Genomic DNA, 26,417 nt, shown 5'->3' with positions numbered 1-26,417 from the left:
TTGACTCAAGACACTTAAAAACACAAACTAAATTGATTTCTAACTAATATGACACTTGAAAATAAAGGGGGATTGATTTTTACGAAATTGAAAACAAAATATAAACTTGTAAATCAAAATAGATTTTAAAACGAATTTGGTTTAAATGAATGGATGGAAAGCTAGCTAAGGGGTTCATCTCCACACATGTCACACTTGCATATAAAACGATTTCCAATTGCTTTTCAATAAACCATGAATTCTCAACGCCCCAAGTTAATTAGGTCCGCTTAAATTAACCTTCAGATTTTCTTAATTAGGGGGATTGATTTCTAACTAGTAAGAGTGGTGATGGTGGAGAGTGGGTTGAATCCTCCATATCAAGCATATAGAAATCTGCACGAAAAATCAAGTGGTCTACCTGCACCAAAACATCTTCCAACACTCCTTTGGGATATGCATTAGATCGATCGGCTAATTGAATAATAACTCCATCATTTTTAAGCTTTCCTAGATTCATAGATGCATAAACAGAATATGGCATGACATTTATAGATGCACCTAAATCTAACATAGCATGATCAAACCTCGTATTGCCAATAACACAAGGGATAGTGAAACTACCTGGATCTTTGCATTTAGGTGGTAACTTTCTTTGCAACAATGCAGATACATTTTCACTTACGTGTACCACCTCTTTCTCCTGAATCCGTTTCCTTGTTGTACAGAGCTTCTTCAAAAACTTGGCATATTTCGGGATTTGCTTTATAGCATCAAGGAGTGGGATATTGACATGCACCTTCCTAAATGTCTCGAGAACATCTTTCTCCTCTTCTTCGTTCTTGGCTTGCAAAAATCTGCTAGGAAAGGGTACATCCGGAGGAATAACATTAGAATTAACTTGAATTGTACCTTCCTTACCCTTATTGGCCGAATTGGATGGCTTGGGTGGTTGCGGCAAGGATTGCTCAATCCTTGCCGTGGCCTTTGCTTGCTCCTCCTCTTCTATTTGCAACTTCTCGTCCTCCTTGAGGGCAGATTTGGATGGTTTTGGCTCGGTTCCTACTTCTTTCCCACTTCTTAGCGTGATAGCTTTGGCAGTTTCGACTCCTCCCCTCGGATTTACCACCGTTGAGCTAGGCAACCTTCCTTGCTCACGAAATTACCCCATGAACTCGGCAATTTGTCCCACTTGCTTCTCCAAGTTGTCCACCCTCTTGTCTTGGATTTGCCTCTCTTTGTTTTGAGTTTGGACTTCCTGCATCAAAGTAGTAAGTAATTGAAAAATCTTATCATTATCACTTGAATTACCTGCATTGCTTTGGGCAGGTTGTGCTTGGGCTTGTGGTGGTGCCAATGGCTTTTGATAGAAACCCGGGGGTTGTTGCCTAAATCCGCTTTGTTGTTGGCCTTGTTGGGGGTCTCGCCATTTGAAATTCGGATGATCATGCCAACCGGGATTGTAAGTATTGGAAAACGGATCACCACGTGATTGGTATTGGTTGCCATATCCCACGGCATTGAGTGTCTCCCACCCTCCATTCTCGATCAATTGTGGGCACTTGTCCGTATGGTGGTTTTGCATGGAGCATACACCACAAGAAGCTACGGTTTTGACTTTTGGACTTTCCACCACCTGAGAAAGCAACGTAGTAAGGTTAGCCATTTGATTTTGAAGTTCGGTTATGGCACTTACCTCATTGACTTGATGTTGCCGTGGCATGCTCCTTTGTCCAACACCTTCGTATTGTTGAGCGTTCAACGCTCGATTAGCAATCAACATCTTTGCAGCCGTAGGGGTCTTGTCCACCAATGCTCCTCCCGCTGAGGCATCTAGCATTTGACGTTCAATTGGTAGAAGTCCCTCGTAGAAGTATTGTAGAAGTAGTTCCTCCTTCATTTGATGCTGTGGACATGAAGCAACAAGAGATTTAAAACATTCATAATAAGTAGGAAAGGATTCACCTTCATCTTGTTGAATGCCACTTATCCTTTTACGTAGGAGGATGACTCGAGAAGTTGGGAAAAACTTCTCCAAGAAAGCTCGTTTCATGTTCTCCCATGATGTGACAGTTCCGGGAGCCAATTCGTACAACCAATCTTTCGCCTTCTCTAGGAGAGAAAAGGGAAAGGCCTTCATCTTCAAGATGCTCTCATCCACGTTCACCGGAGTCATGCTTGAGCAAACGACTTCAAACTCCTTCAAGTGCTTGTTCGGATCTTCCATGGACAACCCATGGTACTTCGGAATGTGATGTAACAAGCTTGACTTCAATTCGAACTCGGCAGTTTTGTCCGGAGCCGCCCTAGGGTATTGGATACATAGAGGTGCGGAATTATCCAATCCCGAAGCGGAAAGCTCCTTGATCGTTTGGTTGTCCGCTGCCATGTCTTCCACTTCCTCTTCAAATTCAGAAACGGACTCGGAACTTGCACTTGATTCACTTGATTCCGGGTTCTTCCTCTTTCGTCTCAACTCACGCTCAAAATCGTCGTTAAAGTCTAAAATATGTTCGTGAACCGGATTAGAACTCCGAGTCATAAACAAGTACCTAAAACAAGAAATAAAATAACATAAGAATCTAATCTAATAAGAAAAATGAAAATAACAATCCAAGGGATTAGCAAAGTTGCTAATCCCCGGCAACGGCGCCAAAATTTGATATGATATTAACTAGCACTCAAATTAACCCTCTTTTTATCAATTGTAGTAAGTATGTAAGTAGGGATCGTTCTAGGCCGGGGATTAGGAGGGATTGCTAAATCACTTGAAAACTGACTCAAATACGTAAAAACAAGTTAAAACACTAAACTAGACTCAAAGAATGCACAACTAAACTTTAAAACACTAAAACAAACCAAAAGACTCAAAATAGCAAATAAACACTCAAAACTGTCTTAAAAACACTTTATGGGCAGTTTTGAACACTAAGGAAGAATTTGGACGAAAATTGGTTTTAACTTGACTCAAGACACTTAAAAACACAAACTAAATTGATTTCTAACTAATATGACACTTGAAAATAAAGGGGGATTGATTTTTACGAAATTGAAAACAAAATATAAACTTGTAAATCAAAATAGATTTTAAAACGAATTTGGTTTAAATGAATGGATGGAAAGCTAGCTAAGGGGTTCATCTCCACACATGTCACACTTGCATATAAAACGATTTCCAATTGCTTTTCAATAAACCATGAATTCTCAACTCCCCAAGTTAATTAGGTCCGCTTAAATTAACCTTCAGATTTTCCTAACGTTATTGAATTGGATGATTGCATACGACAACCCAAAGCATTCCCCACAAGTCCCCTACATGATTGCATAATAGAGATACAAGCAAGAATCATTAAGTTCTATGAAAACCATAAGCATTGACGAAGCACTTGTTACTATGATTGCATGAAACTTATGCCAAGAATTTACTTAACGCGATTGAGATCATCAACCTTTACTACTTGTGAATATAATTCTATAACGATTAGGTGAAATTTCCTTATATCCTAGCATTCAATTTATGCATGATAATTAAGCGTGCACTCTCAACCAACATACACAAATCAATGTAATTCACATAGATAAGTAAATTGAATTCACAACTTATGAAACGCAATTAGAAGTAATAAATTCATATTGCAAGCATAAACATGTATTTCGAATCCCCCCCTAGCCAAGGGGGGCTTTAGTTCCTCATACTCGCAAAGCAAAGATACATAAATTTAGAAATTAAAATCCAAAGAAAGAAAACACCTAGAACGCTCCAACTTGGCAGCAAGCGCATCCAAGAATTCTCCTTCCTCCTTGCTACGGTAGAGAAGTTTAGAACAGGTTTTTGGGGTTATTTGTGGTGTAGAATGGATGGGGAATGGTATGAAAAGGTTTAGGGTTGATGGTTGGTGCGGCTAGGGTTGTTTTTTGGGTAGGAATTATGGTGAATGGTGATGGAAAGCTGCGGCAAAGGAGAGGGCAGATTTCTGGCGTGAATTATTGTGTAGGAGAGGTGGTGATCTGATCTAGGGGTTATAATGAGTATATATAGGCATCCAAAACCCTAGGGTAATCAGATTAGGGTTTCTAGAAGCCCAAATCCACCAGAAATTAGGTTAAAACAATCAGATTTTTAGTGGGAATAAGGCCTAAGGTGCGGCTAGGGTTAGGGTTTAGAGATGGGCCTTCTAGAATGCCTTGCAAGGCAAGGAAATCAGATATTCTAGAGGCCTAGGTGCGGCTAGGGTTAGGGTCCACAAGGAATTAGGGTTTAGGTCATCTAAAAGCCCAAAGCCAAGAATAGAAACTCTCGAAAATGGAAACCTCCAAGAATAGAAACTTCCAACTTTAGAAACTTTGGTTTCCAAATCTGAATTCTTTGTTCTTCACTTTCATTTCTTCATTTCTTAAGATCCTTTGACCTTCAAACTCGTCCATTCCTTGTGCTCCATTAGCATACACTCCATTCTAGCTCAATTTTGCTCTAAAATGCTCCATTTTGCACTTCTTTGCATACTTCGTCTCTAAACCTGAAATTGCACGAAAATGACTTTAAACACTAAAATAACTAAAGAAAAACAACATAAATGCTTAAGAACAAGCTAACTAAGTCGCATAAATATGCTCCTATCAATATGTGATGAGCTAGCATATGTGATGAAATATGTGATGAGCTAGCATATGTGATGAGATATATGATGAGCTATGGATAAGTCGTACAGGTCACTATCGGTCACTCAGACTTATGAGCTAGCATATGTGATGAAATATGTGATATGTGATGAGCTAGCATATGTGATGAGATATGTGATGAGCTAGCATATGTGATGAGATATGGATGCAGTCGTACAGGTCACCATAGGTGACTTCGACTTGCATGCTAGTATGGGTTATAAATCACATGATTATTGATATTGCTGATGAGATGCTATGTTGTGGTATATTTAGGATTTTTCTGGAAACTATACATGTGTCGTAGCGAGGGGTTATAATGTTTTATATGGTTTCTATTCAAATTTTATTTCTAGGGCAACTAACCCTTGTTTTGTTTCCACCCTCCAGGTTTTATTAACTGAGCTTTCTTATCATCGAAGATTTGTGGAAATTCTTAGTATTGGAGATTCTTCCGAGGATACGATTCTTAATTCACTCTACGGTACTTACTTATGCTCTAATGTCATGTGTGAAGTGGGTTCATTCCCGCTCACCAGCGCACTTTGGCATTAGGCACTTTTAGGTTTAAATTTATTCACATTTTTTCCACATCATCACATTGTATGGCTTCGTCACCTCCCAGGTGTTGGCCAGCGCAGCTCGATTCGGAGTCCTAGTGGACATTCCGGGTCGGGGTGTGTTAGTTGAGTCTTTGTTGGTATTACTGCATCTCTTTTATTATTATCATTTATGTGGTAGGAGAGGGACTTCAATAAAAAAAACCTAAAATACATAAGATTTGAGTTTATAACAATTAGGGACCAAGGACTGCAACTAAACTATCTCATTTTTGAATGTCTAACAGCTCACCAAATATATATTGAATTTTTTTTCAACTTATTAGTTATGAGCAAAATGAAGTTGATGTGAAACCTGGGTCACCTGGCACAAACCTATCATAAATTTGTTATCATATAGGCATATGCTGGATTTAATTCATTCCCAAACTCCCCGGGTTTATGCATACGCACGAAAGAGTTATGTCTTCTATTCCGACTGTCTTCAGAATCTTGTCCAACTCAATTTTGTTACTTGATGCATCTCCTCCGTAAACTCTACACGGAATTTATAATTCCCGTTTGTCCAAGTCAGTTCTTTTGGTTCCATGAATCCTCATTTTGTACCAATTCTTTTCTCTAAAAAAGATCATCAAAGTAAATAAATAAATAAACTATGAGCATGTAATTGCTAGTTAATACTTGAATGTCTCCCTTAGGGTGCGTTTGGTACGCGGGACGGGACGGGACGGAACGGGACGAGACGAGGCGTTCCGTCCCGCGTTTGGTGCGCCAAAAATGGGTGGAACGGGCTGTTCCACGGGACAGATTTTGGGTGTTTTTGCGTTCCACCTCCCCCCCTGGAACGGGTTTGTTCCACGTATGTGGAACACAATGTTTTACCATTTTAAGACAAATATACCCCATGTCTTTTTAAAAAATGACACATTCGTTCCGTCCCGTCCCGTCCCGTTCCGTCCCGTCCCGTCCCGTCCCGTCTGCGTACCAAACGCACAAAGTACGGGTTTAGGTGCGAGGACTAATTTTCTTGTGGCTAATCTGAATTCAAATTTGAGAGCGGCCTTGGGTGGAGATTTTATGACAATACTTTTATATATTATTTAATATTGTTTTGTGTTTTGTTTGATTCCATTTAATTTGATGATTAAAAATTAACAAAACTGTTTAAAGATAAAAATGGGTGTAGTTGTGATTTCTTATTTTTATTTTATTTTTTCTTCTTGAAGTCACAATTACAGCTAGCGATAGCGATGGTCCTACGTACTTCAATTCCATTATTAAACAAAATAAAGCATCTGAGTAATTGAGGCAAAGAAAATGTTGAGAAACAGCAAAACACTCCCAAAAAACCAAAACTATAAATTAAAAAAATAAATAAATGAAAAAAAATAAAAAATCGCTGTGTTTTGCAGATCACTCCTTCCCCATCCATGGATTCCGATTCTTTCCCTCGCTTTCGGCTCTAGCTTCGGTTCATATCGTCTCCAATTCAGCAAGATCCCCTCTGTAAATCCCCTCCCCCCCCCCTCTCTCTCTCTCTCTCTCTCTCTCTCTCTCTCTCTGTATCTATGGATTCTGGAAGTCTGACTTTTTCTGTTGGTTTGATCAACTTTAGGTGATTGATCGGCAATGGCGTCGAAGCGGGGGCTATCGAATGCGGGCGCCCACAGGAACCGAGCCTCTGGATCTCGATTCCCTCTTGCGATTCTTATTTTCTTTGCGCTTCTTGTCCCCTTGATTTTCTTCGTCGGCCGTGGCCTCCACATCTCCGGTCAGTGCTTAATTTATTATTTCCATTTCTGTTGAAAAATGTATGTGTGTGTATATATATTATATGTATGGGTATGTAACTAATTCTGTGCAATTGAAGTTTAGGTTTGCATTAGAATTTAGTTCTCAATTAGATCCTTTTCGGCTTTCCAATTTAGTATAATTTACCTCTCTTGCTTGCAATTGCTGTTTTCGTTGCTTCAGAAAAATCAGAAAACAGCTAAATCGATGCCATATTGGGGCAATTTCCGCTTTGAAAAACAAGATTGTTGCTTCACTTTTCAAGTGTTCGTGTTGCGATGCTGGTACTTTTTGGGTCCAGAAGAATGCTGCATTTGTTTCAGACATTTCAAGTATTTTTGTTGTTGAATCTAATGCTTCATGTTGCTCCTTGTGCTTTGAAAACTTGGAATTTACCTTTGTGTTGTTACCTTGGCCTCCAAGCTTTAAGCATATTACGGTGATAGATTTAACTTGATTAGGATTTATAATCATTGTGGTTATTAGTATCATCCTTCAATGAAAAATGAAAATATACAATTTTTATACAACAGTTATGGTCACACCTTGTACTGTATACTGGGCTGTATACCTGTCTAGCTGACTATTCAAAGAATTGCTGAGTTTTTTCTTCTTCATGATGCTGACATCTGGATTCAAAATGCATTGTAAGGGTCTACCGCATATTATGTAATAAAGAAGATGAGCATTGTGTGATGCATACCATTTTCAGTTCAGCAAATGATAACTTTACCATGTCTGTTTTACGCTGACTGGCAGACTAATATACTTTCTCTTTAGCTTTACAAGAGGCTAACATAGTTGAGTCACATACTTGGAAGCGTGATGAAAGAATGCTTAATATTCATATGGCTTGTTTGGTATTTATGCAACTTTAACAAAACCTCTTCCCTTGACAGAAAAAAAAAAAAAAAAAAAAGCCTCTTCCTAATTTCATTTTGTATTATAGACTGTTTGTTCTTGGATATTGGAAAACGAAATAGCATTTTGAGACTTTATGTGCTACTGTTACATGCATAGAAGAAATAGCGAACAGATGCCCTATATAGACAAGAATATGTTTATTTTTCTCAGAAAAAAGTAGACAATGAAAGATTTTATCTTTTGTTGCTCATACGGTTCAGTTTGTGAAGTAATTAGTTTGTTAAGACTACGTCTTGATGAAAATAATATTCTGTTAATTGTGAAGGTTTTTTTCAAAGTGGTAAAATGGAAGAAGTGCCACTGGGCTGTCTTTTGAAGTTATTGTCTCTTGATAAATAGACTGACAAGAAGTCAGAGGACATAAATCTTGAAAATTACTTATGAATCTTATAACCTATACGAGTGTCTAAGAAGAGAGCTATATATCCCTCTCTGTCACAAGTCTTACAACACATTGCTCATGTTTTGTGATGCTTCCCATCATTGCCTCAGATATATTTGTTTTCTAAATTCTTCAATCGATTGATATGAAGTAATACCAAAGAAGGAGAGTTGGATATGTATAAACTTGCTAGAGCAAGGGAAAAGAAGACAAGGGACCTAAACCAAGTGAGGTGCATCAAGGATGAGGATGGAAAGGTTCTTGCTACAGAGAACGCGGTCAAAGATAGATTGAGAGGTTATTTTCATAATCTTTTCAATGAAGGACATGAAAGGAGTACTTCTTTAGGGGAGTTGAGTAACTTAGAAGAGTGTAAAAACTATTCCTTTTATCGTCGAATCAGGAAGGAAGAAGTGGTTGTAGCTTTGAAGAAGATGAAGCATAGAAAAGCAGTGGGCCTAGATGATATATCGATCGAAGTGTGGAAAGTCTTGGGAGAGACAGGTATAGCATGGCTCACTGACCTTTTCAATAGGATTTTAAAAACGAAGAAGATGCCAAATGAGTGGCGAAATAGCACTTTGGTGCCTATCTACAAGAATAAGGGCGACGTACAAAATTGTATGAACTATAGGGGTATTAAGCTAATGAGTCATACAATGAAGCTCTGGGAGAGAGTCATTGAGCATAGATTGAGGCAAGAGACACGGGTTTCGGACAACCAATTCGGGTTCATGCCAGGGCGCTCAATCATGGAGGCAATCTATCTCTTACAAAGATTGATGGAAAGATATAGAGAGGGGAAAAAGGATTTACACATGGTTTTTATAGATTTGGAAAAAGCGTATAATAGGGTCCCAAGAGACATTCTCTGGAGGATTTTGGAGAAGAAAGGAGTACGAGTAGCCTATATCCAAGCTATAAAGGATATGTATGAAGGAGCAAAGACTGCTGTAAGAACTCATGAAGGACAAACCAAAAGCTTCCCCATATAAGTAGGATTACATCAAGGCTCATCCTTAAGCCCTTATCTTTTTGCGTTGGTAATGGATGAGTTAACAGGACATATTCAAGATGATATTCCTTGGTGTATGCTTTTCGCAGACGATATAGTATTGATAGATGAAACTCAGGAAGGGGTAAATGTGAAGCTTAACCTTTGGAGAGAAATGTTGGAATCTAAAGGTCTTCGCCTAAGCTGATCAAAGACAATATATGGAGTGCAAGTTCAGTGCAAATGGAGGCCAAAATGAGCTAGGGGTGAGGATTGGAGATCAGGAAATACCAAAGAGCAACTGCTTTAGCTACCTAGGATCTATCTTGCAAAAGAATGGAGAATTAGATGGAGATCTCAACCATAGAATACAAGCTGGATGGATGAAGTGGAAGAGTGCATCCGGCGTGTTGTGTGACCGCCGTATGCCATTGAAGCTCAAGGGAAAATTTTATAGGATGACAATAAGGCTGGCGATGCTGCGCACAGAATGTTGGGCGGTGAAGCATCAACACGTACACAAAATGGGTGTAACGGAGATGAGGATGCTTCGTTGGATGTGTGGGCACATGAGAAAGGATAAGATTAGGAATGAGGATATCCGAGGGAAAGTAGGAGTAGCCGAAATTGTAGGAAAGCTGAGAGAAAATTGGTTATGGTGGTTTGGACATGTGCAAAGAAGGCCTACTGACGCTCCGGTTAGAAGATGCGAATACGGGATAGAGGTTTAGGGCCGAAGGGGTAGAGGAAGACCTAGGAAAACTTTGGAAGAGACTCTAAGAAAAGACTTAGAGTACTTGGATCTAACGGAAGACATGACACAGGACCGAGCACAATGGCGTTCTAAGATTCATATAGCCGATCCCACTCAGTGACTTGGATTTTTCAAGTCTCCAACCGAGAAGTTTTCCTCAAATTAAGGGAATACTACCTCAACCTATATGCTTCACTCACAAAGCTTCAACATACAAGCTTCAACAAAAGAAAAATTCAAAGAATTTAGTGAAAAAGGCTTTGATGTATTTAACATAATACGTTGAAATGAAGTAAAGGCTTTGGTGTATTTAACACAATACGTTGAAATGAAGCAAAACTTATTTATTGATATCTCCGATAAGTTACAATATGTACATATACATGAGTCAAAATAAACAAACAAGAGGGAGCCTTCATAAAGGTTGCTTAGGAGAAGTCTCAACAGTCGGTAGAGCCACAGAAAGAGAAGGCACCGGAGGGTGATCACTCGGAGCCTCAGTACTGGACAGAACCCTAGAAGGAAGAGGCATCGGAGGCTGATCATTTGGAGCTTCATTACGCGGTACAGCCCCAGAAGACGAAGGCAATAAATGCCTTTGGAACAAGCCCACAAACCTCTGATGATCAAGTAAAATATGACCATCAAATTCCTTCACCTGGTCAAGCTTCCTCTTCATGTTTGTAGCATAGTCGTGCGAGCCTGTGCAACTGTTCATTCTCATGCTCGAGCCCTCTAATCTCCTGCTTGAGACTCATCACTTCAGTCGCCAATGATTCAACTTGGCGGGTTCGAGCAAATAGGCGTTGGGCCATATTCGACACAGAACCTGCACATTGAACACTGAGAGCCAGAGAATCCTTAACAACCAACTCATCAGACCGTTTGGAAAGAAGTCTGTTATCTTTGGGAGAGAATGTTCCTGGCCACCACCGCAGCGGTCATATCATTCTTCATCATGGAATCCCCAACGGTAAGAGGACCAGTAGGGGATAAGAAGGATGGGCGCCATATGTTGTCTGGAGAAGGAGCGGCTGCCTCTTCACCAAGGTTCAAGTCAAAACGACAGTCGGAAGGGCCAGACATTTTCAAAGGTGCTGAAGAGAGAAGAGGTCGGACAAATCAAGATCTTAGAAGTGCAAGAAGGGAGCTTCTACTGGTGGAGATTCAAGTGTGCTTTGGAACTTAATGCCAGCCTCTATAAAAATCTGCACTCGACTGAGCTTTAGAAATTGAAGAGGCGCCTGCTCAGAAATCGAAGAGGCGTTTGCTTTCTCAAATGTTGGGCTGCTCAGAGACCACGAGAGCCGATCTCAAAGATCGAAGAGGCGTTTTCTTTCTCAAAAGCTGGGCTGCTCAAAAACCACGAGGGCCAATCTCAAAAATCGAAGAGGCGCTTGCTTTCTCAAAAGCTGGGCTGCTCAGAGACCACGAGGGCCGATCTCAGAAATCGAAGAGGCATCTGCTTTCTAAGCCTTGTCAGCACCTGTCACATGCACACTCAGCTTTGCAGAAATTACGGGCAATCTGTTGAAGATTTCTGGTGAAGTAGAAAGCACGTGAATCTTACTGTTCAATCATCCACTTTCCACACGCAACATCAGCTCATGGGTACCACAGATAACTTTGCCAAAGATCTCTGACAAAGTTTAGGCACGTGAAGCTTGCAGCTTCCACTACATCGCTATGACCAAGAAGGGTAAAAGAATAGCAAAGAAACAACACTAACAAAGTTTAGACACATAAATTTTGAAGGTTTAGCTACCATATTATTACCCACAAGGGTAAAGGAACAGCACCACTGCTGGATAATTGGAAAATCCCTGTGTGTCAACCTCTGTGCTTCGTGGCAAGGTAGACTAGCAAAAATGCCCAACCTTTACTCACATTCGAGAAAACACTGCTAACAACATTGCTTGCTCCAAAATCGAAGAGGCATCGCCCTCCGAATCTCGAGAGCCAGACTCCCAACAGGATTACTTTCTCAAAAATCGAAGAGACACCGCTCTTCGAATTTCAAGAGCTAGACTCCCAGCAAGATTGCTTTCTCAAAAATCAAAGAGGCACCGTTCTCCGAATCTCGAGAGCCAGATCCCCGACAGGATCGCTTGTTCGAAAACTGAAGAGACATCGCTTTCTCAACTTCGAGAGCCAGATCTCCTTGGATAAAGCTTGTCTGTAATCTTCACGCGCAACATCAACTTTCTAGATACCACAGACCACTTTTTGAAAGTGCTCTGACAGAGTTAAAACACGTGAAGTTGGCAGTTCCCACTACAGTGCTATGACCAAGAAGGGTAAAGGAATAGCATTACTACTTGTTGTTAGGGAGACTCCTATATATGTCGACCTCCATCCTCAACGGACAGGCAGATCTGCAAAAATGCTCAACCCTTCCTCATATCTGAAAGGGCATTCCCAACGAAGCCTCTCGAAATACTCAGCTTTTTTTTCCCCTGATAATACCTTTGCAAACAAGCTACACCAGAGCAAGAATATCTCATATCATCAGGGTTAAAAGCAAGAGTATCCCATATCATGCTTTTTTCTTGTCTTTTCCTTTGGCCTTGTTCTTACCTGCAAGGCAAGGAGAAAGAGCAATCAGTCAGCACTTGGAATCAAGCTTCCAGTCAGGAACCCCTTACCTGATTACTTACCTGGCATTGCTCTCGAGTACTCATCTTCAACGTCTTATGCTTCCAGAGAAGATACCACATCTGCCTGAGGAACAGATAGGGCAAGTGAGAAGGATACAAGGAAGCATGTGGAGACAAGCGTAACAGAACACGTGCCGATACTTCCACTACTTTGTCAACAGCAAAAGTATCCCATATCAGCAGGGTCGAACGTACTCTAGATTTGATGGACTTGTTTTGACCCTCAAATTCTTCAGTCAGCCTTATACTCTGGAGGTAACCAGAAAATCCTCCAACCTAGTTCAAGAATAAGCCTATGGAAAGTTACTTCTTCAAAAGCAAAAGTATCTCATATCATCTCTTCTCATTTTCTTCTCTTTATCCTTCATGCTATCTGCAAGATAAGGAGAATGAGAACAATCAGTCAGAACTCGAAATCAAACTTTTGATCTGGGACTGATTGCTTGGAGCTCTGATTGCTTACCTTGTTTGTCACCTCTTTCAGCAGATCCCCTAGCTCGGCGACTTGGGGGACTCCTACTACATGGTTTGTATCACGCTTGACCAAGCTTGAAACTACAAGTAAGCTTCAAGTGAAATTGATACATTACCTTGTGCATCTCCACTAGTTAAAGATACCACCCTTAGACGGAGGAAGAGTATTTCCAGAGAAGATGCCAAATCTACCTGTGAGACAGATAAGGCAAGTGAAGACGATACCACACTTCGGTACTTAGAAGTTTCGTGATTACTCAATTGCTTGGATCTTGCAAGTCCCCAACCGAGGAGCTTCCCCTCCAACCAGGAGGCCAATTACAGAGCGACACGTGTCGACATCAGAAGCCAATCATAGCGCGACACGTGTCAACATTGGAAGCCAATCACAACACGACACGTGTTAATGTCAGAACAAGGCTAGAAATTCTCTTCAATAAAAGTAGATCATTCTCCCAAAATATTTCCTAATACCATTTGTACTAAATCATTCACTTGTACCCACTAAAGGAGAGCTTGAACCTATGTACTTGTGTAAACCCTTCACAATTAATGAGAACTCCTTTACTCTGTGGACGTAGCCAATCGGGTGAACCACGTACATCTTGTGTTTGCTCTCCTATCTCTATCCTTTTACATACTTATCCACACTAATGACCGGAGCAATTTAGCGAAGGTCACAAACTTAATACTTTCTGTTTTACCAAAGTCCTCACTGATTTTGTACATCAACAATCCTTAAGTCCTTACCTTTTTGCATTGGTAATGGATGAGTTAACAGGACATATTCAAGATGTTATTTCTTGGTGTATGCTTTACGCAGACGATATAGGGTTGATAGATGAAACTTAGGAAGGGGTAAATGCGAAGCTTAACCTTTGGAGAGAAGTGTTGGAATCTAAAGGTCCTCGCCTAAGCCGATCAAAGACAATGGAATACAAGTGGGATGGATGAAGTGGAAGAGTGCATCCAGCGTGTTGTGTGATCGTCGTATGTCACTGAAGCTCAAGGGAAAATTTTATAGGACGGCAATAAGGTCGGCGATGCTGTATGGCACAGAATGTTGGGCGGTGAAGCATCAACATGTACACAAAATGGGTGTAGCGGAGATGAGGATGCTTCGTTGGAGGTGTGGGCTCACGAGAAAGGATAAGATTAGGAATGAGTAGGTTGGACATGTGCAAAGAAGGCCTACTGACGCTCCAGTTCGAAGATGTGACTACGGGACAGAGGTTCAGGGTTGAAGGGGTAGAGGAAGACGTAGAAAAACTTTGGAAGAGACCCTAAGAAAAGACTTAAGAGTACTTGGATCTAACGGAGGACATGACACAAAACCGAGCGCAATGGCGTTCTAGGATTCACATAGCCGACCCCACTTAGTGGGAAAAGGCTTTGTTGTTGTTGTTGTTGTGTTGTTGATTGATATGAAGTACTTTATCAGAGTTTGCGTGAACTTGGTTATTTTATACCTTATTGATCAACCCACAGGGGCTTATGATCCAATAAAAATCCTATGGAAAAGACGTCTGTTGATATCTTGTTTACTTCAATTCCTGTTCGAATCTTGAAACTTTTACTAATGTCAAACCCTAAAAGAAAAAATGATTTTGCCAATTGCTGCTTTTTATGGCCCAGCTTTGTTCGTTACTTTCTGACTTTATTATGGGTACGAAACACTTGTGTTTACCAGCTGTAGTATAACTGTTTTTTATTGCAAATTTTGCAGATCATAGTGACATCTCATCTAGTCCTGGTGAAAAGGTATTTTTCATACTTCCATCAATTCAGCTGGATATCTTACGTAGTGTATAATAGTTTGTTTTGGAAAACAAAATACGTTTTGAGAACAAAAAGCTGGTGCAGAATCTGGATTGGAGACAAGGGCTGGCACTGCAACATGTGAAATCTCTTTTCTCAAAAGAGGCAAGTGCAACTTTAATGAATCTATGAGTTATCCACATGTAATTCCTATAAGTGGCAGCGGTTTTTCTGTTATGTTGACTTTTGTTGCTAACAAGCACACTGATTGGATCAACATATCAGGTCATTGATGTAATTTCAGCCAGCACGAATGACATGGGGCCTTTGAGCCTTGATTTCTTTAGGAAAAACAATTTGTCGGCTTCATGGAAGGTCATTGGAGCAAATAATTCAGTTGTTACAGATTCTCAGGTCAGTATGCCTTGTATGCTTCTTGAATTTTTTCATTCTTGATATCTTTTGTTCTCTGCTGCAAAGTTATAATTGTTTGTTGCTGCTGATTCTTTGTGTTTTGATTTGTCTGTGAAGATAAATTTGACTGCTGTAGATGCCAGACAAGAGACACCTAGGGTTAAAGTGGATGATTCTTCAGGTGGTAATAACTTTCTAGTAGTACTTTCTTTTGTCTGTAATACATTTCTACTTGCTTTTTTGACTTTGTATTGTTTGCAGATGATCACGCTCAACCACTTGATCCTGCAAAACTAGCCAGAAGGGTAATGATCATACTTCATTGTGCTATATTTTTGCCACGGTCATATGTTTCTTGACTTTAATTGTTTATTTCACTTTTTCCAACTAATAGAATCAAAATGAAATAAACTTAAATCATGGTTCTGTCTACTTAAGTTTTATTAGTTCTGTAACTGTTTATCATTTTTTTTGAGGTTCTAATATTTTCTTTTATAAACACTTCTGCAGCAACTAAGAGAGAAGAGACGTGAAAAGCGTGCAAATGAGTTGATACAATGGGATGACGAATCAGTTGTAAGGCTTGAAACTGCAGCCATTGAGCGGTCCAAATCAGTTGATTCTGCAGTTCTAGGAAAATACAGTATTTGGAGGAAAGAAAATGAGAACGAGAACTCTGATTCAACGGTGCGCTTGATACGGGACCAAATCATAATGGCAAGGGTCTACTTGAGTATTGCAAAGATGAAGAACAAGCTTGATCTGTTCCAACAACTACAAACTCGACTCAAAGAATCCCAGCGTGCAGTGGGAGAGGCAACTGCTGATGCGGATTTATCTCAAAGGTAATGTGATTATGGACATGTAATGTTTGTGAGCACATAGTAAATATTACCACCTCTTCCTTTGATCTGTACTGGTAATTATGACAGTTACTTATTCCACACCTGAATTGCTTGTAGTGCACCGGAGAAAATAAAAGCTATGGGCCAAGTTCTTTCAAAAGCAAGAGAGCAACTGTATGATTGCAACCTGGTCACTGGGAAGCTGAGAGCAATGCTTCAGACTGCAGATGAACAAGTTCGGAGCTTGAAAAAGCAGAGCACATTTCTTAGTCAGTTAGCTGCCAAGACCATCCCAAATGGAATCCACTGCTTATCTATGCGCCTAACCATAGATTATTACCTCCTCCCCCTTGAGAAGAGAAAGTTCCCTAGAAGTGAGAACTTGGAAAATCCAAATCTTTATCATTATGCTCTCTTCTCGGACAACGTCTTGGCTGCATCAGTCGTCGTCAACTCTACCGTCATAAATGCCAAGGTGAGCTGAACTGTTATTCTATGCTGGTAGTTTCATTGTGCGTATCTTTGTGTCTGTTTCCAAAGGAACTGAAAAACTGTCACAAACGCCAAGGTGACTCTGTTGATGAATGTCAAAGTCCAAGGCATCTCAACTTCTATGAGGTGCCATTTCTGGTATATGAGGCTTAATAATAAAAGATCTCATCACCTGGTTTTCTTAAGGTACAAACACTAATTATTATCCGTATACCCTGCTTCTTTAATATTCTAGGTGTGGCAATCAGATGAAGTGATTAGAAGATGTTTGATCATAAGCTTGCTATGTTTATCTTTTCTAACTGGACTGCCTCTTTCAGGTACCTCATTCATAGGAAGTTGAATGTTAGTTAACAAACAAAAAAAATAAATAACAATATTCAAAAGTTGACCGTATCCTATTTGACATATATCCCATCTGTAGTCCTTCGTAATGTCTGTTACTGAAGTCAGATGCAAGTTTCTTGTTTAACTAATGTGTGTTTCTTGGTGATTTTAGGATCCGTCAAAACACGTATTCCATCTTGTTACCGATAAGCTTAACTTTGGAGCCATGAACATGTGGTTTTTATTGAATCCTCCTGGAAAAGCCACTATTCATGTTGAAAATGTTGACGAGTTTAAGTGGCTAAACTCATCGTACTGCCCGGTTCTGCGCCAGCTTGAGTCTGCTGCAATGAAAAACTATTATTTCAAGGCCGACCATACTACCACTCTCTCATCTGGTGCTTCTAATCTGAAGTACAGGAACCCGAAGTATCTCTCGATGCTTAATCATTTGAGGTTCTATCTTCCACAGGTTTATCCCAAGTTGGATAAGATCTTGTTTCTTGATGATGACATTGTTGTCCAGAAAGACTTAACTGGATTGTGGGCAGTTGATCTACACGGAAAAGTAAATGGTGCAGTAGAAACCTGTGGTGAGAGCTTCCACCGGTTTGACAAGTACCTAAATTTCTCAAATCCTCATATTGCAAGAAACTTTGATCCAAACGCATGTGGATGGGCATATGGGATGAACATGTTTGATCTTAAGGAGTGGAAGAAGAAAGATATTACTGGTATCTATCACAAGTGGCAGAACATGGTGAGTGTCAGGAATCTTACGTATTTCATTGCTGCTGTATGTTCTGTTCTTTTGCATAGAATTGTGTATGAGCTCAGCCACAAGGCCATCACTCTTGGCACTGGCTTTTTTCCTTCCTATGAATATTGCCATCTGATATAATTGTTTTCCTTTTTTTTTTTTTTTTTGGGTCTTAGAATGAAGACAGGACACTTTGGAAACTTGGAACATTACCTCCGGGGCTAATTACATTTTATGGGCTGACACATCCACTACAGAAGTCATGGCATGTACTTGGTTTAGGTTACAACCCAAGTCTTGATCGAGTTGAGATTGACAACGCAGCTGTTGTGCATTATAATGGCAACATGAAACCATGGCTGGAGTTGGCGATGACTAAGTATCGAGGATACTGGACCAAGTACATTAAGTTTGATCATCCCTATCTTCGCAGCTGCAAGCTAAGTGAATGAACCTGATAAAATGGGGATTTATGTAAAAACTGGAAAGGTTCTCTCAATCTCTCTCTTGTTCCTTGGTATCTTCATCTGACAAGCCACTTAGGTTATGTATGGTTCGTTGGGCAGAGGTATTCGCTATTTTCTTGTTACCATAATCCACATTGTTTATTCTTCTTTGTAATTCGTTCAATTTTGTTCCATCATTGCTCACCCATTGTGACAAGGGTAGCAACAAATTATTTACCGTGATGACCTGTATAACTAAACACCTTATTTGCTTCAGAGCTAAGATGTCGGGACGTGATTAGAATTAAATTTCTAAGATGCTGTATTCTTTGAACAACATTCTCGCGTAGGTAGTGTAATGTGCAAGGGACATGATATATTATGCTTAGATGCCCTCTTTCTTGATGCAATGCATGTGAGAAATGCTCTGATGGCTATTCGTTTGTTTTACTTCACAATTTTGGTGTTTTAGAAATTCCGGACATGTAACTTGTTGAGGAAAATTGGTTGAAAACCGTATCTTGCCTTGTAATTTGCTTTGCATCTTCAACAAAAGAGTATTTGGGAGGATGTTAGTGACCGTTTCTTTCATGTGTGTTGGGCTATCTGGGCTATCCCTTTGTATTACGCTGTATATGATTCTGCAGTAGCTATCTCGTTTGAAAAGAAAAGTTGGCTGAACTTATAGCTGACGTGATTAAGAACATCTATTCTGGTACATAAGGTTCTAGGTTCGACTCTTCCGTTTATTATTATCACTTGCATAAGAGAAAATGTTAGTGATATGGTTAAGAGTTGAGATTAAAACATTCAAAATACAAATTTTTAGTCTACACCCTTGATATCAAATCAAAAGTAAGTGATCATGCATTCATTGATCGCCAGGTGGCTAAGGAAAGTTGGAATTTCATTACTAGGGCTAAGCCAAGATAATGAAAATAGATAGATGGTCCGTAATGTTTTTACCGAATTCGTCCATCTGCTTTTATACAATTCGATGACTATACAATCTAGTATTTATTGATTTTGCAGGGATGATCTTTACAAAGTGATTTATAATATGAACGGTTCCGATCATAAGTATGAAGTTTCTTAAATCGACCACATAGTGAATTGAGGAGAAACTTCTCATCCATTGAGGAGCCAAGTTAATTCCTTTATTATAACACTAATGAAAAAAAATGTGGCATTGGGCATCAAGTTGTACTAAACTTGCCTGTGAGAAAGTTTGAATATCATTAATGTTACTATTTAGTACAACGAGTTTTAACATCTCAATAGTTGGAGCTTTCTCACTCAGCACTGTATTCATGTTCTGATAGACGATTGGATTGCATTCCTAAACACGGATAAGCTGTCATTGGTCATCTGCTTTGGAGTTTAAAATATTTTCTTTTTCTCTTTCTTTCCTAATAAAACGATATTGGGGGTAGAAGGTTCCGTCAAGCCACAAAATGACTCAATGATAATAATTTGATATTGAATTTGCCATTTATGAGCGAGTCGAACCTAAAACCTTTAGGATTCTAAAATCTTTAAGCTAAACAAGTATGTGGAAGATATACAATTGCAAATGGGTATGAAGTAGGCCTATGAATTATGGTAGTGGAAGATATTGTATTGCTTGGCACATGCTCGGATTGATTTAGATTTCAGATCAATTTTTTGAGTAGATTTTCCACAGCAAATGCAAGATCAATTTGATGAATCATGTGATTTATGTACTTCCCCAAGATGTGTTGGAGAATTGTAAGAACCTCACTGCTAACCACTGCCTAGGCGCTAGGCGGGCGACCGCCCCGATTAATCCCTAGGGATTTGAAAAATTAAGAAAGGGCACCTAGACCTGCTTAGGCGCCCACCTAACCCGTGACTCTCAATTCGATAAAAAGTAGATAACTTTCATTTTGTATTAAGGTCTAATACTTTATAATCTATATGCCATTCTATTTTGCAATTAATGTATCCTAGTGCAATTAGGTGTGTTTAAGTATAAGCTGACACTTATTTATACAATATATAATAAATTTATCTAAATCCGCCTAGACCCCCCCACTTGGCCGCCTAGGCACTGTCCCTAGTCCATCGCCCGACTAGCGCCTAGTGTCTTTTAGAACCTTGTTGCTAACTAATGGATTTTTAAGATAAGTTCAAACGTTCAAACATTCAAACAGACACTGATAGTAAATTGATTTATGAAAGACTTGATAGAGTTGTAGCAAACTGTTGGTGGCTATATGATCATTCGGATTACTGCTTACACAACTACCCAATTTTTTGGTCAGCCCATAGCCCTTTTTTTTGGCTTCTGATGGCTTAAAGAAGAGTAAGGGTACTGTTTCCTTTAAGTTAGGAGCAATGTGGCTTCTACATCCAAATTTTAAAGATTATGTGAAGTCTTCTTGGAACTTTAAGTATTTGGTCATGGGTTGGAACAAATCAACCTTTGGCATATTAAAGAGCGCAAAAATAATTTGTTAAACGAGCTTAGCGAGTTAAAGAAAAGGACTACGGTAAACAATAATGTATATCTTCAAGAGGAAATAAAGATTAGAGATGAGTTGTCTCAGGTTTTAAGAGATGAGGAAGTGACGTCGGCTCAAAAAGCTAGAGCTAATTGGTTACATTTGGTGGATAAAAATACAAAGCTTTTTTTTCGAACTAGTACTACAATAAGAAGGAAGAGAAATGAAATTGTTAAGGCTAGGGATGGGAATGGTTTGTGGTGGTATTGTGGGGAGGGTCTTGAATAGGTTTTTGTGCAAGATTTTAAACTGCGTTTCTCCCGTGCTAACCCTAGCTCCTTGTCAAGATGAGATGGCTGCCCTTGTGATATAATCCAACCTTGTATAAATGAGGGACTTAATACTATGTTACTTAAGCAAGTGACTGGTGAGGAAGTTTGGCATGTTTTTAATAGTATTGGAGCTTTGAAAGCTCCTGGTCCTGATGGGCTACATGCTAGTTTTTACAAAGGCTGTTGGGAAATAGTTAAGGAGTTAGTTTTTAACCTAGTCAAGGATTTCTTTGAAAACAACTCTAGTTTTAGATTTATTTATTTATTTTTGGACAAGTCTAGTTTGAGATTGATAAATCATACAAATATAGCTCTCTTTCCTAAAGTGAAAATATTGCTTGGTGTTTATAAAGTCTCTACAAGCTATATAACATCGACTCATATTTCAATTAACCATAAATATCAGGATGTGATATCAAAGATCCAAACTGTTCATCTTCCAGAAGATCATGTTTTCAAAAAAGAAAATTTTAAAAATGAAATTCAATATAAAAAATAAAGCCTAAACGACAATCAACGGTTAAATACAAATTTAAGGTTTATGTATTATAGTGTCGGATTTCGAAGTTGACACTACAAGTGATTGTATATATATATTTTTTTACATTTCTTACACTTCTACAATAATTATTATTAATTTTATTACTTTTACAATGAAATAAAAAACACTATTCATGACGGTTTGGAGGGTTTTAATCTAAACTATAATGTAAGTGTAACCATTGTCTACTTGTGGAGGAATGATGAATCACGAGTGTTTATATATTCTTTCACATTTTTCATACTTGTAGGGATGTCTTATTGCCTATACTAATACTATACTAGTTGATTTTAATTTTGGACAACATGTTAAGTAAAATTTATCCTATTAATGATAATAAGAAACTCTCATAATAAAAATAAATAAATGTAATAAAACTGAATTTTTTTTAACTTATATAGAATATACCAATTAATACAATGTGACAACCCGTCCCAAATTTTACATTTCTATTAATTTTAAAAGCATGATTTTACAAAAATAACCTTAGAAGCGGGGGTATTGACTTTCGTTGATCAACGTATAGCGAGGTGTATGAATTAATCATTTAGCGTTTTCCTGAAGTACTCAACATTACGGAACTGTAAACTTGAGAAGTACTTTTGTTTCAGTCACTAATTATATTTTTATATATTTTATAATGTTGATATTATTTATTAATTAATTATTTTAAAGAGGAAGAGGAAGAAGATGAAGGAAAAAAGGAAAAAGAAAGAGAGAAGGGCTACTGCCCAATCAGGAAGAAGATGAAGAAAGGGTGAACGAATAGGGAAATGAGAGAGGAGTATGTGACCAACCAGAGAAGGGGGAAGGAGAGAAAGGAGGGAGGAGGAAAAGGAGAGGAACGGGCCCGATTTTCCCTTGACCCGTGCGGTGACCCGGTTTCCCTAGGGGTTTCCGTCGGTTTTCCATCCAAATTCCGGCTTTCTTCTGTGATGACCCATCCCTAATTTTCCTATGTAATTTCTCCCCGAGTATGTGTTTTGACGACTATGCCTTACTGGCAAGTGACGTGGACTTATTCTTATCGCTTTCCATTTTATTTCTCGCTATCGCATTTAAATTGTACACGCTAGTACGAGTAGACGTAGATTTTAAAGTGTAAAAATATCTACTTCGGATAGATTTCGATTTCTTTTTACTGTAGGAAATATAGAAATCTATCCGTTGGATTCCTTTTAAACTCATCCCGTGCACTCTTTGCATCACTCCACTTTCAGCCATCCTATCCCATCTTTTCCTTATATTCTGTCCCCCTCTATCAGAAAAAGCAAAGCAAATTTCAAAAACCTCACTCTCTCCCTCTTCTCCCTCTCCCACGCCACATTTTTCTTCTTCTTCCTCTGCAACTCCATGAGCAAGCTCCAAAGCTTGTAGATCGAACAAACAAACTACATCATCATGCTCATCTCAGTCCCAAGATCACGACCATACCCCTGGTTCGCGTGTTGACCGAGTTTAACGTCCAACTCAGAAGGTCCGACTCGGCGAGTTCGATACTACGGTTTTCAAGCCATGCATGGCTAAGGTAAGCCTTAAGAAACCCTTAGAACCTTCATTTCACTTCTATAGATTGTTATTGATCCTTTGTTTGTGTTTTGAACGTGTGGTTTTACCCATAAACTTGAGAAGAAGGAGAACCCGAAGTTTTTCGTACAAGAACCGTGGCCATTTAGTCATTTTCAAACCATTTTTCTGGTCAACCTCGACCACAACTGGACTTCTTCTAGGTACAAACTTGTTCTCTACATTCCTAACTTCAAAATGGCTTTTGAATCACTGAGTTTGGTTAAATAACGAGTTAGAAATCAACTCTGGAAGTTGGGAAGAAAATTTTAGTTTTCTGGAAAATTTCAACCGTGGTCGTTTGACCACTTTCAGACCAAATTTCTGATCAACACGGACTATATTCGAACTTTATGTAAATTTGGATCGGTAGATCACATTCCTAGCTTTAATTGCTTTTGTAGAAGTGAATTTGGTTGAGAATCGAGCTCGTTATGGGCTCTGGAAGTTGACCCAAAAATCTGTAAAACTGCAGATTTTCGCGAAGAAGGCGAGTACAGTGTACTCGCGGGGGCGCGTGGGTGCGCGTGGACCGCCACTTTGGGCGGCGCGTGGGGCGCGTCCGGCCTTCGAATGGCGCGTGGTTGGTACGTACGCGTTCGTGTCGTCGAGTAGATCAATTTCATATATTTATACCCTAGGTTTGAGCAAACTATGGGTGTTTTATTTAGGTTTCCGTTATGTGCTTTAATTAATGTTATTTAGTTACTTCACATATAGGGGAAACTTATTCCGAGGATTTTCGAGGCCAAGCTAGACTCGGGGGCTACGACCCAGCGACGTACTTGTGAGTGGGCAGTTTGTTTTTATACCTATACATATTATAGTTTCCATAAATGCGTATTTACTTCACTTTTACGCTTATATTGCCAAGTATTCGATATTGTGATATGAAATGTGATCAATGCTGTTATATGGTTGTGATATTACTGTCATGGTATTCGTACGTGCTTGTGTACATGCTCATCTTGCTGCACCCGGTGTTAGTACTCGCCCCAGGGCTAGGGCCAGTCCTTCACGTGTATGTTCACATTCGCACCGTTCGCTCACCTTGGATCCAAGTTTAGGTGCCAGTCTTGTCGGGTAGATTGCATTAGGCGATCCGACTTGTATGTGATGTGCTTTTGCACCAGTTTCATGTGATCGTAGTACTAGGGCATATTGATTACACCCAGTCCTATTCGTGTCAGAAACCATCTGTTCGAACTTGTGTGTCAGCTTAGATGGATAAGCACTTAGTTATATTGATTATCACATGATTATTATTGTGGCATATGATACATCATTTACTTGGCATATTTCTGGTTATATGGCTGATATATTGGATTTTCATACTTATGTAGTATGTTTTGAGGAAACTATACTTGTTTTACGGCGAGGGGTTAGTATATTCAAAGATAAAGGTTTTCTTATAAGCATTGTTTTATTGACCCACTCAACTTTGTTTTTCGCCCCTCCAGGACCTAGATAGCTGTACTCTCTGTGGCACTCGAGGAATCACGGCAGTTCTGACATTTCCTTCTGTTTAGACGTATGAACTTATCACTACTATGTAATAAGTGTACTTTGGTTGCCTTGACTACTCTTTCGTAGTCTCACTGTCTATTACGCTCTCAATAATTGCAGTGGGTTCAACCCACGAATTGCGCACTCTTTCACTGTTTAATCCTAATTAGTTTTAATTTTATTCACTTTTTGCATCACTTACCCTTTTGGTTACGTCACCTCACGGTGACGGCCAGCATGCTTCGACCTTTCCAGGTCGGGGTGTGTCATCTTCGACCTCTCATCATCCCTGAACATCACCATAGTGTCCCAACATCCAATTATAGCCTTAATTGATGAAGTTTCATCACGGGTTTCAGGAAGAACCACCCACGGGTTCGATGACCCTTCGTCGAAAATTCACTCATTTCTGAAACACTTACCCTCGATCACCACCACCAAAACACTTCCCTAGAACCCAGAAACAAAGCCCAAGCATTGGTGGAGGCATCAGAATAAGTTTGGGGGTTGAATTGAATTGGCGCGAAATATATTAAGCACACAAATTAAACCCTCTTTTTGTCAAATTGTAGTAAAGATGTAAGTAGGGATCGTTCTAGACCGGGGATTAGGAGGGATTGCTAAACGCTTGGAAACTGACTTAAACACTCAAAAACAAAGTTAAAAACACTAAACTAGACTCAAAGAATGCAAAACTAAAAGTTAAAACACTTAAACAAACCTAAAACTTAAAACAGCAACTAGAAGGCTCAAAACTGCCTAAAAACCACTTTCTGGGCAGTTTTGAGCACTTACACTAATCTGGACGAAATTGGTTGAAAACTTGAATCAAAACACCTAGAAACACAAATCAAAACACTTTCTAACTAATCTAAGACTTCAAAATAAAGGGGGAATAGTTTTGGACAGAAATTGAAAACAAAACAGAAACTTTAATTAACACAGATTGTAAAAACGATTTTTGGTGAAAAGGATGGATAAAAGGCTAGTTAGGAGGTTCTTCTCCACACATGTCACACTTGCAAACAAAACGATTTTCAGTTGTTCTTCCGATAAACTATGAATACTCAACGCCCCACGTTAACCGTGAATTGCACTAATTAACCCTCAGTTTTTCCAGAATTTATCAAGTTGGATGATTGCATACGACAACTCAAAACATTCCCTACAAGTTCCCTACATGAATTGCATAATAGAGATACAAGCAAGAATCATTACGTTCTATGAAAAACATAAGCATTGACGAAGCATTTGTTACTATGAATTGCATGAAACTTATGCTAAGAATTCATTCAACGCGATCGTTTCAAGCGATCTTCACTACTTGTGATTATAAGATTGTAACTATTAGGTGAAACTCCCTCATAATCTAGCATCATATTCATGCATGAAAATTAAGCGTGCACTCTCAATCAACATACACAAATAAGTTATCAATCAAATAGATGAACGAATTGAATCCATAACTCATGAAATAACAACTGAATGTAATCGAATCAAATTGCAAGCATGTACATGGTTTCGAATCACCCCCCAACTAAGGGGGTTTAGTTCCTCATACTCACAACACAAAGTTTATTGAATTGAAACATCGAAGACATAAGAAAGATTACACCTAAAATGCCAAAGAAGTCCACTTTGAAATCTGCACAGAAAGCTCCTCTTTCTTCTTCTCCTTGCTGCGGCAGAGATGGTTTTGGGGGTTTTTGGATGTGATTTTTGATGTAGGAAGGGAATTAGGATGGTATGGGGGTGCGGAATGGTGTCTAAAGGTGGAGGATGGTGGCTGGA

General features: G+C 39.2%; 1 protein-coding gene and 1 long non-coding RNA gene across 3 annotated transcripts; both read left to right on the top strand.

Moving 5' to 3' along the window:
- Positions 1-6,439: 6,439 nt before the first annotated feature.
- Positions 6,440-18,626, top strand: LOC103427106 (polygalacturonate 4-alpha-galacturonosyltransferase-like). 2 transcript variants are annotated; one of them, XM_070824703.1, is made up of 12 exons: positions 6,440-6,704; positions 6,814-6,969; positions 7,173-7,273; positions 14,901-14,935; positions 15,038-15,097; positions 15,218-15,346; positions 15,464-15,527; positions 15,608-15,651; positions 15,857-16,191; positions 16,309-16,666; positions 17,183-17,770; positions 17,947-18,626. In XM_070824703.1, exons 6-12 carry the CDS (start codon positions 15,251-15,253, stop codon positions 18,220-18,222), a joined length of 1,761 nt encoding a protein of 586 aa, XP_070680804.1. In that variant the 5' UTR covers positions 6,440-6,704; positions 6,814-6,969; positions 7,173-7,273; positions 14,901-14,935; positions 15,038-15,097; positions 15,218-15,250; the 3' UTR covers positions 18,223-18,626. The 2 variants fall into 2 exon arrangements, with proteins under 2 accessions (XP_070680804.1, XP_028954296.1); XM_029098463.2 differs by lacking the exon at positions 7,173-7,273 and having other exon boundaries at positions 6,492-6,704.
- Positions 18,627-23,835: 5,209 nt separating this feature from the next.
- LOC139197387 (uncharacterized) lies at positions 23,836-24,778 on the top strand. Its single transcript, XR_011582760.1, has 2 exons — positions 23,836-23,907; positions 24,581-24,778. It is a non-coding gene; the product is annotated as an uncharacterized lncRNA (long non-coding RNA).
- Positions 24,779-26,417: the final 1,639 nt, after the last annotated feature.

The sequence above is a fragment of the Malus domestica genome, chromosome 07 (assembly GCF_042453785.1).
Source record: "Malus domestica chromosome 07, GDT2T_hap1".
Lineage (NCBI taxonomy): Eukaryota > Viridiplantae > Streptophyta > Magnoliopsida > Rosales > Rosaceae > Malus > Malus domestica.
The sequence above is the reverse complement of the archived record's forward strand: the minus strand, read 5'-3'. Positions and strand labels throughout refer to the sequence as shown.